Below are 15,747 nucleotides of genomic sequence, written 5' to 3' on the forward strand. Positions count from 1 at the left end.
AATAAATAATTGGTATAAATATAAGATAAATTTTTAAAAGGTTATATACATTACTAGTTTAGACTAAGTATATCTTTCACCGAATACAATCCTACACTTTGTGATAAGATTACTATGTCTCAACAAAACTTATACTCAAACACCAATAATGATGAAATAAGTTATTAAAGTTTATATTTTGTGGTGACTACTTATTTGAGTATAATCAATTCAATAAATTAAATTTAAAATAATATTTAATAAAAAATAATTTTAATATTGATATATTCTTTTGATATAAATAAAAAATATTCTCTACTAAATATAATCTTCCTCGAGTCAAATAAGATTATGATCAACAAAATACTCTATTTGAATATTTAATACAATTATATTATCTAGAACTCAAACTCAAGACTACCGATTAAACTAAAATTTAGATAATTCTTTTTATATAAAAAATAATTAATAAACAAATTTTAATTTTACCTATAGAATGATTCCAAAATTTGTTTTCATTAATTGATTAGTTAGTTATATTTGAAGAATAGTCACTACATTAAGAATTAATATAATTATTTAAATATGTAAGAGAAAAACAATATCTGATAATCATACTTAATATATTTAAAAGATATAATTATTTTTTTATATAAATCAAAATGATATAAAATGTGTAAATATATAATTATATATTTATCAATATTTATAATTTTTATATTATATAAATATAATTAAAAAATAATAATTGAGAAAGACATTTTTTTTATCATGTATTAATATATAGGAGTATCTACCGCATCATTTTTTTTAATTAAATTCAAGACGTTGAAATTTTATAACCAACTATAACACTTGAACCGATAAATATTTGTTAAAAATGTGTTATGAACCAATAAATATTGGTTAAAAGGACCCATGTTATTTTGACTATAACAAAATAAAATAGCTTATAAATGTTAAATTAAATACCCGTTCCCAGTATATAATTCAATAACTATACGTAGTCTCGTGTAAATTTCTCTTATTTTTGAGATTATATTAATTATTATTGGTACAATGATAAGTTCCTCCTTATTAGCTCAACGTATTAACTTTTGGGAGTTGCTACAGTACCCTCAAAGATCAAGGGGTTTCAATACATTTTTTTTTATGTAAACTCATAAAAATTTTTAAAAAAATTAATTTACTTATAAAATAAATAATCCAAATTATACTTATAAAATAAAAAGTAAGATAAAATTATAGAGTTAAAATTATAAGATTTCAATAATATTATAAAATATTAAAAAAAGAAAAAATTAATAAATAGTAGAAATAAAAAATTATTAAAACTACAATATAGAAATTCAAAAATTTAAGACAAAAAGACAAAAAATATACTTAAAAAATTATTAAAATTAAAATATAAAAATTCAAAAATTTTAAGTGAAAAGATAAAAATATACTTAAAAAATTATTAAAATTAAACTATTTAAATATATAATAATATTATTACAAATAAATTAGAATATATAAAATAAAAATAAAGACTAAATAATTTAAAAAGAATAAAATATTATAAATATTATTTAAATAAATTATTAAAAATATAAAATATAAAAAACTGTACTGTTATCCTCTCAAATAAGATAGGTGCCATACAATTTCTATTGACTTTTAGTTTTAAGATGAGGGGTGGATTTATTGCAACCGCTGCTTGCAATTTTTGTGACATTTAAGATGATAAAGCAAGTACTTCGTTCCTAGTTGTATTAGCACGTAAGTATTTATTAATTTATATAAAAATATAAGTATCCTACATTTAAGAAGAAAAACGACTGTAAAAAATTTAAACAAACAATTCCACAGAAAAAAAAGTCTAATTAAGTGCATGATATAATAAGTCTCGTGTTTTAAAAAAATTAAATAAATGTCATGTTGACTTTTTAATATAACATTAATTACTTTTTTTTTTCATTTATGCATATCGTATTATTCTTTAAAAAGTGTGATTGTGTTTCATTGTTTTCGGTAAAAAAAATTAATTATAAAGTTAATTTAATAAAATTATTATTCTTTTTTATTTGTTTATTAATTTTTTTTGTCTATATTTATTTATTTAATGACATATCAAAGTGAGGTGATTCAATTTAAATAAATTGACTTATAATTATTTGATACTATAAATTGGTTAATCCAACTGACCTACTTTCTAGTGAATCAAATAATATCTCAATTTGACTCAACCCATCACAGATTAATAGATTGAGTCATCAAATTTTTTAAAAATAAAAAATTAATTACATGTCTCTATTTTAATAACTAAAATAAAGAGTTATATATATCATTTTTTTATCAATAAAATATCATTCAAAATTTTAAATGACAATTATATTAAAAAAATAAATATATACTTTTTTAATTATAAAGAGTTAAACGGTGAACCTTCCTCACTTAAACATAAACTTATTTGACTAACGGTTAAGCGAAAGAAGTTGAAATTAAACCAAAATTAATAAAGATTTGTTTTCCTAACATGGCCCCACTGAAACCAGAGCCAAGTTCATCTATCAAGTTGAACTCACTTTAACACACATACCTAAGACGACACGAGAGTATTTCAATATTTTGAAGCAAAATCTTTTTATTCTTTTCTTGACACGCAGTTTCATATATCATTCCAAAAAGAGCATATGAAACTTCCCAATACGTCTGCTTTAAGGCAAGTTTCTTTTCTTTTCAATTTTTAGTGTTTTCTCTTTTACATTAAAAATTTATGATATATGATTAATTATTGATTAATAAGTGCGCACTTCAACTGATGCAGACCCTCTTTAGTTCGACTAATAAAAAAAATGACTATCTTTAGTCCAAGAATTTAATAATGGTAGCCAATTTGATTATCTACTATTTCTTATACATGTATCCTTTTGTTTATCAAAGGGGAAGAGAGGAAGGAATTGAAAAAAAATAATATATAAATATGAAATTTTCGCTGTTTATTTTAAAAGAGAAATATGGGTTATTTAATATTTTTATGACATAAAAAAATAAAATAATAATAAATATTTTATGTTAAGAAAAATATTGGACTAAAATATTTGATTTTTTTAAGTTAAATTGTTGGTTAATTAGTATGAGAATTATTTTATATAATTTATTTATTTTCATCCAAGTAAATGAAGTTTTTTTTTTTTTTTTTTCACTATTCTTTATTTTATTTCTATCCATCTAAACAGCATTTTTTCTTCTAATCTATTTCTCTTTTATTTTTATTCTTCCCATTTTTTCTATCTGATTTATTTCATCTCCAATTTCACTTCTAATAAGACACACACTTGCGGGATTCATTCAAATCAGTCTATTTTAAAGCCAACTATTCCTAATTGATTATGGTACCATATTTTCACAGCAAAGAAATATCAGTGTGCTTAATCAATTATTTGTTGATTGCTCATTATTATTTTTCAATCAACAGTCTCTTTTCTTTATTAAAACACACCAACTTGTTAAGCTTCTTTCACAACCTCTTTAATGTACATCAAGAAAGTTCCCTTTTACTAAATCCTATTATAATAGCCATGGCATCACATGTTGTAGTTTTTGTATTGTAATGGCCTACCTATAGTATTGAATCCTAAACACGTTTGGCCAACACTGATATTCCAACTATAGTACTACAAAACCACTTGACAATTGAACCTTCAATCTCTGTCTTCTTTTTCTACCTCTCCTTTTTAGTACTATCCCATGATGCTCTTCTAAACCAACACAGCAAATTCCAAAAAACTTGATACCATGTCATATGGACACAACTTCTCAACCCTCCATATATTCACACCATTATTATTAACATATCATCAACATGCTCTAAATGGAACCTTTCATCTACAACACCAAACCTCGCCCCAAAAAACTCATTCTCCTCCTCAACATAGCCTTCATTTTCCTCATTTTTCTCTTCCTCAAAGCCTATCTCCACCCTTCTCATTCCAATGTTCATGCCTCCACAAAAGCCTTCAACCATGCTAGAATGCTCAGTGACATCAGTGTTGATGGCTGCAGTGACCTTCACAAGTACTCAGATTATGACTCCAAGTGCTTGTATGTCAAATCTCATGTTCAGTGCAGGTCAAAAGGGTACATAAATTATCTCCAAATTTTCTATTGCAGCTTTGGCCATTCCCCAATTCTTGGTCATGCACTGCTTGTGCTGTGGCTTGTGGTGTTATTCTATCTTTTGGCTGACACAGCTTCAAACTACTTTTGCGCTAACCTAGAAGGTTTGTCTGATATCCTAAGACTATCCCCCACCATTGCTGGGGTAACCTTGCTTTCTCTAGGAAATGGTGCTCCTGATTTCTTTGCTAGTGTTGTTTCCTTCACAAGATCCAATGATGGTGCAGTTGGCCTCAACAGCATTCTGGGAGGGGCATTTTTTGTCTCTAGTGCTGTTTTGGGGATCATAAGTTTCCTTGTTGGTTCAAATGAAATTGCAATTGACAAGGCTAGTTTCATTAGAGATGTCATTTTCTTTCTTTTCTCTCTTTTCATTCTCCTTGTAATCATTTCCATTGGTAAAATCACCTTGTTGGGGTCAATCTTTTATGTCTCTATTTACTTCCTCTATGTATGTGCCGTCTCTGCCACACATTTCATCTATGGAGGGGATAGGGTTGAAGCAGAAATTGCCTCATCTTCTGATGACTTGGCAGAGTCTGGCATACCCTTGCTAGGCTGTGTTGATGATGAGAAAGAGAAACCAAATAAGGAGGTTATTGAAGAGAAGCAAGAGGGTTTTGGAATTGGAAATGATTCATTTGACTTTACTTACTTGAGCAAGTTTGTGAAAGTGCTGGAGTTACCTCTTTGCTTGCCAAGAAGGCTTACTATACCAGTTGTGAGTGAGGAGAGTTGGTCAAAGCCATATGCTGTTATATCTGTGACATTGGCACCAGTGTTGTTTGCAGCACTTTGCAACACCCAAATGGAAAATTCTAGTTCAAGGAGTGGTCTTGTTGCATACTTAACAGCTGCTTTGGTTGGCATTGTGTTGGGGAACATGGCATGTGTGACCACCAAGAGCACTAGTCCACCAAGAAAGTGCTTGTTTCCTTGGCTAGCTGGTGGTTTTTCCATGAGTGTGACATGGACTTACATCATTGCTGAAGAATTGGTTTCCCTTTTGGTTGCAATTGGGAATGTTATAGGGGTTAGTCCTTCAATTCTAGGACTAACTGTCCTAGCTTGGGGCAATTCTCTTGGGGATTTGATAGCCAATGGGGCAATGGCCAAGAATGGTGGGGCTGATGGGGCCCAGATAGCTGTCTCTGGCTGTTATGCTGGGCCCATGTTTAACATTTTGATGGGCTTGGGCCTGCCTCTTGTTCTCTCAGCATGGTCTGAATACCCTGAGGCTTATGTCATTCCCAAGGACCCTTCTCTATATGCAACACTTTTGTTCTTGATGGGAGGGGTGCTTTGGGCCCTTGTCATATTAGCCAAGAAGAATATGAAGCTTGATAAGTCCTTGGGAGCTGGACTCTTGACCATTTACCTCTGCTTTTTATTTATAAGGTTGGCCATGGCAATTGGTGTTATTAAATTCTAGGGAAGCACTTTCAAAGGGAAAAAGAGCCTTTCATATATTTTAGTTTTCAAGATTAGAAGACTCATGCAAAGTTAATTATGCTTTCATTGCTTTGCTATCTTGTTAATGTAAATAATTACCTTTTTAATAAGAATTTTTTTAATTGGTAGGAATTACAATAATGATAACAAGATTTGAATATAAAGCTTTATATATATTATCTCAATTTCACCATTATACCGACTCAACTGATTCTCTTAACAAGGACGTTAAAGATAAAAGATAAACTTACGAAATAGAAATTTAATTGAAAATCCAATATTACAATAAAGTGTTATTAATTGTTTTTCATATAATTTTTCTATTATTAATTTTTTAGTCAGAGTACCTTTTTCTTATTCCCAACTGTCTTATTAACTGCTATCATCATTTTGACTTCTTAATCCTAGCTATGACTTAGAATGCAACTAAAGGTGAAGAAATGATTTGCGCAAATGCTAACTTGGTTTTTGCTCTTAACTACACTCATGTTTAGTAAGGCTAAATAAACTTCAATTAGTTAATATATATAATTTCATGAGGTGGTAGTCATTGCATATATGAAAAACTTAAAGTTAATAAATAATTTTGTTTTTAAAAGTTATTCCTTGCTTTGTTTAAATTATTTAGAAGTCTTTTTTATTTTTATTATATATATATATATATATATATATATATATATATATTAACATACAAATTAATATATATAATTTGTCAACAATTCTCCTAACTTGTAACTTGATAAATAGAGTTTTGAGTGGATTAGGGGAGAGATAAAGAGGATGGTTATTGAATAATTGTGAAAGAAGAGATAAATCATCTAGTGCATATAGGTGTTAGCACCTTAAATGTCGTATTCAAAATACTAGATTCAAACAATTACAACCTTAATCATGAATTCTAATAGTTGCAAAGATCAAAATTGATTAGTGAGAGCGTAACAGAAATTGTATAAATTAAAGTTAGATTGGAAAATAAAGTGATCAAAATTCAAAGATTGAAACCCTAGGTTGTCATTTCATTAATCCCAATTATACCCAATGTAAAATTGCTTGAATTCTAAACCTTGCTTGTTATTTTACTTCTCAAGTTTTTAATAACTTTTATTCATGAAAATTAATAATAGTCTTTATCTTGCAAAAATCCTAAATTGATCACATAGAATTTCTACAAGGAAAAACATATAAATGTAGAAATTGATTAAATAATTAATCCAATTGAAAACTTAGAAAACTAGTTTGATCATGGAAGTTCCGAAACCATATTATTTTAGGGTTCTATTAATTAATAGAGTTTTGAGCATGCATTATCAATCAACTAACATAATATCAACGTGCTAAAATAATCTAATAATTATAGAAAAAACTCATCCAATTCACAAAGGGATTCACAAAGTACAACTATATCACAACCTTATAAGAGAGAATTTAATTAGACATGGCAAGTGAAAACCCTAACTACATCTTACTAAAATTCATAGACATAGGAAAAGAAATTAACTAGAATTCTTCTCCAAGAGTTGCTCTTAGTCTCTTATAGAACCTCAATTGAGAACTAAGAACAACGTGAAAAGAAAATGCTAAAAACAAGATGAAGAAAATGTATTATAAACATCCATATTTAAAGGTGAAAATTAGGGGGATAGACAAGCACAATCGTCCAACTCATTAAGCATGATTATTCACTTTTAGCATGGGCATGCAACTTTAGAGTTAGGGTGTGCTTTGAGTGAAGCGCGACAATTCATATTAGTAAGCATGGTTGTGCATCTCAGCATGGGCGTGCATCTCTAAACCTAGGGTGTGCTTCATTCTAGCACATAGCATGGACGTGTTACAGGTAAGCATGGATGTACACAACATTTAAACTTTTTTTTTTTCATTTTTTTGGCCTCTATTTGCATTGATTCCATCTTTTGCATCTTTTCACCATTTTGTTGCACACTTAACTAAAAAATGTTAAGTTTGACGAAGAATGTGATCATAAATAAGGCAAAACAACAATTTAAAAGCATGGTAAAATGTAGCAATTTAAGAGTTTAACAAAGAAAAATCAGGTACATAATTTAATCTAGTTGATATCTCAAAAAATGGGGACATAGCTAACTTGAGAATTATAGTATCATTGTAGGTATCACCCCTACCTTAGGAGGATATCAAAAGCAAGAATAAGCGAAGAGGTTAGAGAAGTAAGTTAGAATCAAACTACCTTGCTAGAGAACCATTTTGGGGTTTGGTAAGTACATTTGGAACCTAATCATTTGGGGTCAAGGAAAATTGTCCTTCAACTATGACACTTTTTCCTTTGAATACATCTATGAAAGCATGTTGAGAAAAAAGGAGTAATTTAAAAGAATATGAAAAATAATAAAATACTACCTTTGTTCACATACCTAATCTATCAAGATCAATGAAAGTATTTAAATTAGTTAGTTTTAATTAATAATGTCATAATTTAAAAACTCAAATTCTAAAAATATACATAGAATTGAATGGTGTAAGTAGTAATTATATTTAATGACACTACACTTAAACCAAGGAATAATTTTTACAATCATTAATAGGCCCACAATTATTTAAGGGTATAAAAAAATTACTAATTAATATATTTAAAAATATATCATGTTTCTTATAATTAACACCAGAATAATATTTTTATTGATTTCTTATATATAGGACCAAAGGTAGTATTAATTTCTATTTGAGTAAATTATGCTCATACCCATTCTATTTTTCAAAATTGTGCCTTATACCCTTCTGTTATTTACACCAACAATAGTATTTTTAAAAGTTGAACAAATGTTACATTTTAACCCTTACTCCCAAATGGCATATGGTTTGTTAACAAATATGGACCATATAAGATGCACACAACTTTTTAAATAATTTTATCTCCCTAAAAGGACATCACCTTCTTCGGATATTAGGGGTTGTCACCTAATGTCTTTTTCCAACTCCTTTGACTCCAACAGGTTCTTGCTTTCTTCTCATAGATCCCTCTCAATCTTAGGTTTGCTTCTTAAATTTCTATCATTTTTCTTTAAAATTTTCAAATAGTTTATTAAGATTTTTTTTTCCTGTATTTGTTTTGTATGCATAGTTTCCTATACTCTTATGCACTATAATTCCCATCCTTATGACGCGGTTGTGATTCATATGTGAAGATAACCCATGAGTTATTAATACATAACCCTTTATATGTGTGGTGCTATAGAGAAGTGTAGACACTCAATTTCGTCCGAACCTATAAACAAGGAAATGGACCTCCATTGTGAAAGGAAGAAGCTCCCGAAGTATGAAAACAACATTATGACAACAAAAGAGCCTGAAGCCCAACAAGTTTGTTTTAGTAGCCCAGAACGGGCTGTTCCAAAACCTGAATGGGTCGTTCCTAAGCTAGAATGGGCTGTTCCAAACTACTAAAAAGGCTTGAAAAAACCTAGCTGAGAACGGGCTAAAATGGGTCATTCCAGCATATGCTGTTATGAGTTAAGTGCAAACCTGGAACGGGCCGTTCTAGAATCAAAACAGGCCGTTCAAGATTCAAATTTAACACAAAACAAATTGATTCAGAACGAGTCGTTCTGAAATCGAAACGGGTCGTTCTAGTCAGTTCTAACGTCTATAAATAGACGACTTGGGCACTGCCACAGGGGCTGGAAAAAAATCGTCCAGAACTCCATACAGCTCAAAAATTCCCTCTCTCTTCTTTTGTATTTCTTGAGACTTGTGAGGTACCCATGTAGTGTGTAAGGCAGCCAAAAAGCGCCTTAAATCTCCCATATTTGATGAACATTAACAAAGTTTTCTACGAGGTATTACTCATCAATCTTCCTCTCCACCTTTCATTTCTTTTTATTTTAAATATTGTTATAATAAGAGCAATCATGTAGATATTCTAGGATCAATCAAGTAATTTAAATTTCATGTAAATAATCATTAATAAAGGGGATCAAGTATTTAAACTATTAACTCTTATTACACTAGCTTTATTATAAGGTATTGATTAAAGGACGTTGTAGGGGTGCTTAATACTTTTCCTTCACGTAACCGAACCCCGAACTCAATTTTGGTTATTAAGGCCATCATTGAATTTTTTGAAAACCTTTTCTTTTTCCAATGTTTTGAGTAAAACATTGATGGCGACTCATACGAACCATCTTTCAAAATCATTAATTAAGGATTCGTCTGGTTTCCAGGCATTCCTAATTGATGAGTTTTTTTTTTTCAAAAGATAGTCCAAACCATTTAGTTGTAAGATTGAAATTTTTCGAGTTACGACAAGAAAGTATAGTGCTATAGAGACATACTTGATGTATATACCTATGTGAGTGTAAAGATATATGATACCTTCCATGAAAAACTTTGAGTATCTTTCTAGAAAACTCACAAACTATCTAAGATAAAAATAAGTTTAAAAACCTATTTATTGTCTAAAGTTTAAATGTAAAGTTATCATAATTTTAAAAGTATAAGTGTGTTTTAGGAGAACATCTTTATTTCAACATTTTTTTCAAAGTTCTTAATTGGACTCTACACCTTAATTTTGCCTCTCGTTATTTACCTTTCCAAAAAACGTCATATGCACCCATCTCCTTTATTATAGTATTTCTATAGAAAGTTTTAAATGGACCTGATTGATAATTTTATATCCTTATATTTTATTAATAATTTATTTCTAAGGTATAGATATGTTTTTTTTTATAAAAAAAAAAATTAAAGTATATAAATTAAGAGAGTTATTTGTATGAATTTTTCCATAAAATATTTTTGTTATTAAAACGAATAAAATAAAATAACCAAATTTCATGAAATAAAAGATACCATTAAAATAATAAAAATTGCATAATAAAAATTAATAACTAAAACATCATTCAATTTTGGTTATTATGATAAAATGATGTTGATGCAATTTTTTTGTAACATTAATATAACTATATACGTAATTTTTTACGTAATTTTTTTTTTTAATGTTATAAGAAACTGATACTTATTTAAGAATCATCCGAATATGCTGTAAAGGTAGTTGTTACGAAAAATCTCACCTAAATAATCGTGATTTAATTTATAATTTCAATCATGATTTTCAGATATGAAAAAACTTCTTCTCTACTCAACTAAACACCTCCTAAATTTTAATTCATTAAGATATTATTTCACATTATTATATGTTAATTCAAAATATATTGATATTTAAGTACAAAATTTCTTTCTTGCCTAAGAATTTTTATTTCTAATTTTTTACTCAATTAATTGTGATTAGTGACTAATGCAAAATATAGAATTTACGTATGTTATTTCAGGCTTTTTACGTAGTAAAATAGTCCGATCTTAACGTAAGAGACGTAAATTTACGTCAGTTGAGTTAACCGACGTAAATTTACGTCGGACATCGCCAAGGACCGACGTAAAATTGTTTCCAGCAAGACAATCTCCACCTCCACCTCCTCCAAAACTCATTTACATATATACTAACCTCAAATCGTCCAAAATCTAGAAAACGCCCAATCCAATCATCGATCAGAAAAGATCTAGAATCACCCACAGATGTCGAGAAGCCCTTCGCCGAAAATCGCCGTGACTGAAAACGCCCACACGTACTCGAGGAACCCTTCGCCGAAAATCGCCGTGACTGAAACTCATATAATAGTTGTTGCTCAACTAGCCTAGCAAGATTCATACACAATAGAAGAAAGCCAAAACTCATTCATATATATACTAACCTCAAATCGTCCAAAACCCAAAAAACGCCCTTCACCGAAATTCAATCGGTCAGAAAGATCCGGAATCACCCACGAATGACGAGAAGCCCTTCGCCGGAACTCACCATCACTCAAAACGCCCCCACGTACTCGAGCAACCCTTCGCCGGAAATCGCCTGAAAATGCCCAAACAGATGTAACCTCGCGCACACGATGAAGACAAAGGCGCCCAAGGAAATATTAAAAGCTTTTTTTACGTGGGACTACATAGGGGTCCGACGTAAAATTTTAAATCTACGTCAGACTACATAGGGATCCGACGTAAAAAAGTTGGACTTATTTTCAAAATTGCCACCGTGCCTTTTTCACGATAGATATTTTAATGACCGATGAAAAAATCCTAACGTCAATTCTATATTTTGCACTAGTATTATTTGAATAATGACAACCTAATTTATTTTTCCCTACAAAAGTCTAAAGCTTTGCGCAAGCTTGTGACTTTAATAGCCATTAAAACAATTGCTTATATTTTTATAAAAATTAAATACAAGTTTTAATTATTTTTTTTATCAGATTTTTACAATAAAAATGATACATGTACTGGGAGGACCCTATCAGTCATGTTGACCAACACGTGCCGTTCCGTCAGACACCCATACGAACTGGACCATACCCAAGGCTGACGTTAGCATCGGCTCGGCTTATAGCCGAAGGCCGAGATTAGTCAACCGGCCCGGTCAACAGCCGAAGACATGCAACCTCCCAAGCATTAGCCTGTCGGCTTGGCAATGTGCCGATAGGTTAAACGGGTTATAGTACAAATCACAGTTAACAAGGACAAGTGCATAATTAAGACATGATTAGCTGATTAGCATCGTATTACCTAATTTGGTAAAGATTAGAATAGACCCACCACATTCAGGCCCATGTCAGATATTATAAATAGGTCACACGTAACGAGGTACGTCACTGTTCATTAATTATCCTAGAATATCGTGCTTGTCCTAACTTGAGCGTCGGAGTGCCTTTTGCAGGTACCTCCCCCCTCTGAAGAGTCCGTTTGAAGCATCCGTTCGGCCCTTCACCACCAAGAAGACTACGAGAGTACCCTCAGACAAGTACAATACATATGTGAGACTTTAACACCAACTCTATACACTTCCTCTTTTCTCTTTTTTCTTCCTATGATTTCATAGACACAATATATATATATATATATATATGGATAAATTATTATAAAATATAAGATTATAACAATTTTAATTAATCTTTACATAATGTATTATATAATCTTACGGTGCTTTAGAACTATATAATATTTTTCTTGCTTTTGGGATAATTGAAAGAAGGAGATAGAAAGAAAAATAAATAAACATGATAACTAGTGATAACAAAGGAAGAAAAAGAACAGAAGTTATATGGAATTATAAATACAAGTTAGCAATAACTCAAGTTTTATTATATTTAAAATCATCATCTTAAACTAAATAAATGTCCTTAAAAGATTCCTTAATTAACAATGGTACTGACAGTGACAAATACTATTAGGCTGACCAAAGTCAACACAAAATCCAGTAGCCTCTTTGTGTGGGTATTTGGCTTTACAATCAGCAATGCATCGAGTGAGAACGCATCCTATATAAGGCTGCTGTCTTACATGATCCCTTACCTCCGTTGCCATCACTGACACTAACCTCCCTAGCCATCACACTCCCTAGCCATCACACTTCCTGTTCCTCAAAAACCATCATTCAACATATATGCATAAAATATTAGAATTTATAAAATAGTTATAGTATCAACAATATTATTATGTAAAATAATAACAAGCTACTTCTACATAAGAACAAGCACTATCCTAGAATATGAACGAGTGTTGCAAAATTACCTAATGTGAATAAAAGGAGAAGAACATATGATGAGAAAAAACACTTGGCCATGTTTGATGCAATTTCTTTTCTGTATAATATCTTTCTCTAGAAGTTTGCTAGTGCTGATGGACAAGCTTTTTGGGTTTACCTTCTTATATAATGATAATGATTTGTTCTTTTGGAAAAAGAGGATTGATGAAAAGTTATAAAGACTCGATTAGATTCTTTACACAATTAATGAAATTATTTTCTCATTATTAATTAACCGTATCCATCCGATATGTTTACATTAAATTAAGTTCACAGTCAAAGTGCTTTTATATCTTTTGAATACATATTTTTCAGACAAGAATTAAAACTATTTTTAAACATGACTGTACATGTTTAATTGATTTATATTTTTTATTTATATAAAACTTAATGTAATAAAAAAACTTCTAATCAATTATTAATTATATATTTATTGTCACTGACTCTTAATTGCTACCAGAATCCAAGCACATGACAATGATTAATTAAAGATTTTTTTTTTTTTATTATTTTTAAATAAAAATGATATAAATGTGGAAATAAGGTTAGATTAGAGAGTTAGTAATTTACATGGAAAGACTCTATAACTACAGCTTAAGCTTATAAAAAAAAAATCTGCAAAAACACTTTATAAATCAATTTATTTATTAATATAAGATAATTAAAATTTTTAATAAATATATTACATTATTAACAATAAATTAATATTCAAAATAAGAGTTGATTATTTCGAATATGTCAAATAAGATATAAAAAATATTTAGAAAGTATTTTCTTTTATTTATAAGATTATTTTTTTTCATCACAAGTTCACAACACCGGTATATATGTATGTGCATGAGTTATCTGATAGGAGGAGGCAAGTGATGTGAGACCCACCTTTCCTTCTTTTCTCTCGCCGACTCTCTTTCACTCTCTTCTCTCACTCACTTTGCTGTCCACTCTATTCTCCCCCCTTTTTCACTTTCATTTTGCCTCATTCTCTCCTTGTCTTTGGTCTTTTCATGAACCATTAGGTGGAGGTGCTGAGTAGTAGTGTTGGAAGCTAGCTGAGCCGTGCGGAGATTCTCTTCAAGTCTCTTCTTCTCCATTTTCTTCTTCCCGGAGCCCGGAATTTCTCTTCACCGAGGTAAGGGAAGCTAGAAAACTTGAGATTTTGTTTTGCATGTTAGGTTGTTGAGTAAATAGAGGCTTGATTCTGGAAAAATTGTAAATGGGGGGATGAATCCGAAGTGATTCTCATGTTGAACATTGGGGTTTTTGGTTTCTTGATGGAAGGTTGAACATTGATAATTTTTCTTGAGTTTTGGATGCATGCATGTTGTGATTTTTGATGTTTTTGGGTTGCATGTGGTTGGTAGTATTGCATTTGAGTTGTAGCATGGATTGCGGTTCCTTGGATTGCAGGTTCATGGAGGTTTTGGGTGAAAACGAAGGTGAAATCCATGGTGTTTTGAGAGTTTTAGAAATCCACAGTTATAGCTGTGGATTCACAGCCATAGTTGTGGAAGGGGAAAAACGTGATGGCAGAGACTTGCAGCCATGGCTGTGGTTTTGCAGCCATAGCTGTGGAGAAAAATTGAAGTGGCAGCAAAAACTTGCAGCTATGGCCGTGGATTTGCAGCCATGGATGTGGAAGGGAAACTGAACTGGCAGAGAGTTGCAACTAAAGCGCTGGATTGAGCACTGCAGAGGTGGGGCTAGATGACCGAATTTGGTCTTAAGGTCTTCATCAAAGTTGTAGCCTTGGATGTTATATTTCCAATGGCGCTGGAATTACCCAAAAAAGAATTCTAGAACTCTAGATATGGCTGTTTTAGTGAAGAGGGCTCAAGCTATCAGCATTGGTTATAGCTGTTACAGTTTTTAGAATTTTTAACAAGGTAGATGAAGGAATTAAGACTTGGTGTCTTCACGAGAGTTGTAGTAAATCTTCTTATCTCTCATATGAGATAAGGATGAGCATGGTAGAAGTTGTATAACTCCTGATACGCTGTTTTATGTGAAGGTTTCCATTTCACAGTTATTGATTTGGTTAAGTTGAAAGTTATTTTAGGTGCTTAGGTTGATTAATGTTGTTTGGGTGGGTAATTTGACAAGATAGATGAGTTGTAAACAAGATGGATGAGCCGTATTATGTGTTGAATATGCTGTATGTTGTTTGAGCTGTTATTACTGTTAAGCTGACACTAGTGAAAAAAGGCTTTTAAAATCGGTTATTTTGGACTTTTAAAATCAGTTATGGAACCGATCTTAAAAGAGCCGATTTTGAAAAGGTAGACTTTTAAGATCGGTTATCAATCGATTTTAAAAGTAGACTTTTAAGATCGGTTGATTTATAACCGATCTTAAAAGTCTTGACTTTTAAAATCGGTTATAACAACAACCGATCTTAAAAGTCTACTTTTAAAATCGGTTGTTTTATAACTGATCTTAAAAGTCTACTTTTAAAATCAGTTATGGCATAACCGATCTTAAAAGTAGTGATTTTTTTTTGTATGTTTGACTTGTTTTGGGATCACCTCAGAACAAAAAACTTGCAGAAAAACCAGACA

At 30.5% G+C, this 15,747-nt stretch overlaps 1 protein-coding gene across 1 annotated transcript; it reads left to right on the forward strand.

Moving 5' to 3' along the window:
* Positions 1 to 3,835: 3,835 nt before the first annotated feature.
* On the forward strand, positions 3,836 to 5,572 carry LOC109818044 (cation/calcium exchanger 1). Its single transcript, XM_020383438.3, has one exon. The coding sequence runs from the start codon at positions 3,836 to 3,838 to the stop codon at positions 5,570 to 5,572; it is 1,737 nt and encodes a 578-aa protein (XP_020239027.1).
* Positions 5,573 to 15,747: the final 10,175 nt, after the last annotated feature.

Source organism: Cajanus cajan, chromosome 1 (genome assembly GCF_000230855.2).
Source record: "Cajanus cajan strain Asha chromosome 1, NIPB_CcT2T_4, whole genome shotgun sequence".
Classification (NCBI taxonomy): domain Eukaryota; kingdom Viridiplantae; phylum Streptophyta; class Magnoliopsida; order Fabales; family Fabaceae; genus Cajanus; species Cajanus cajan.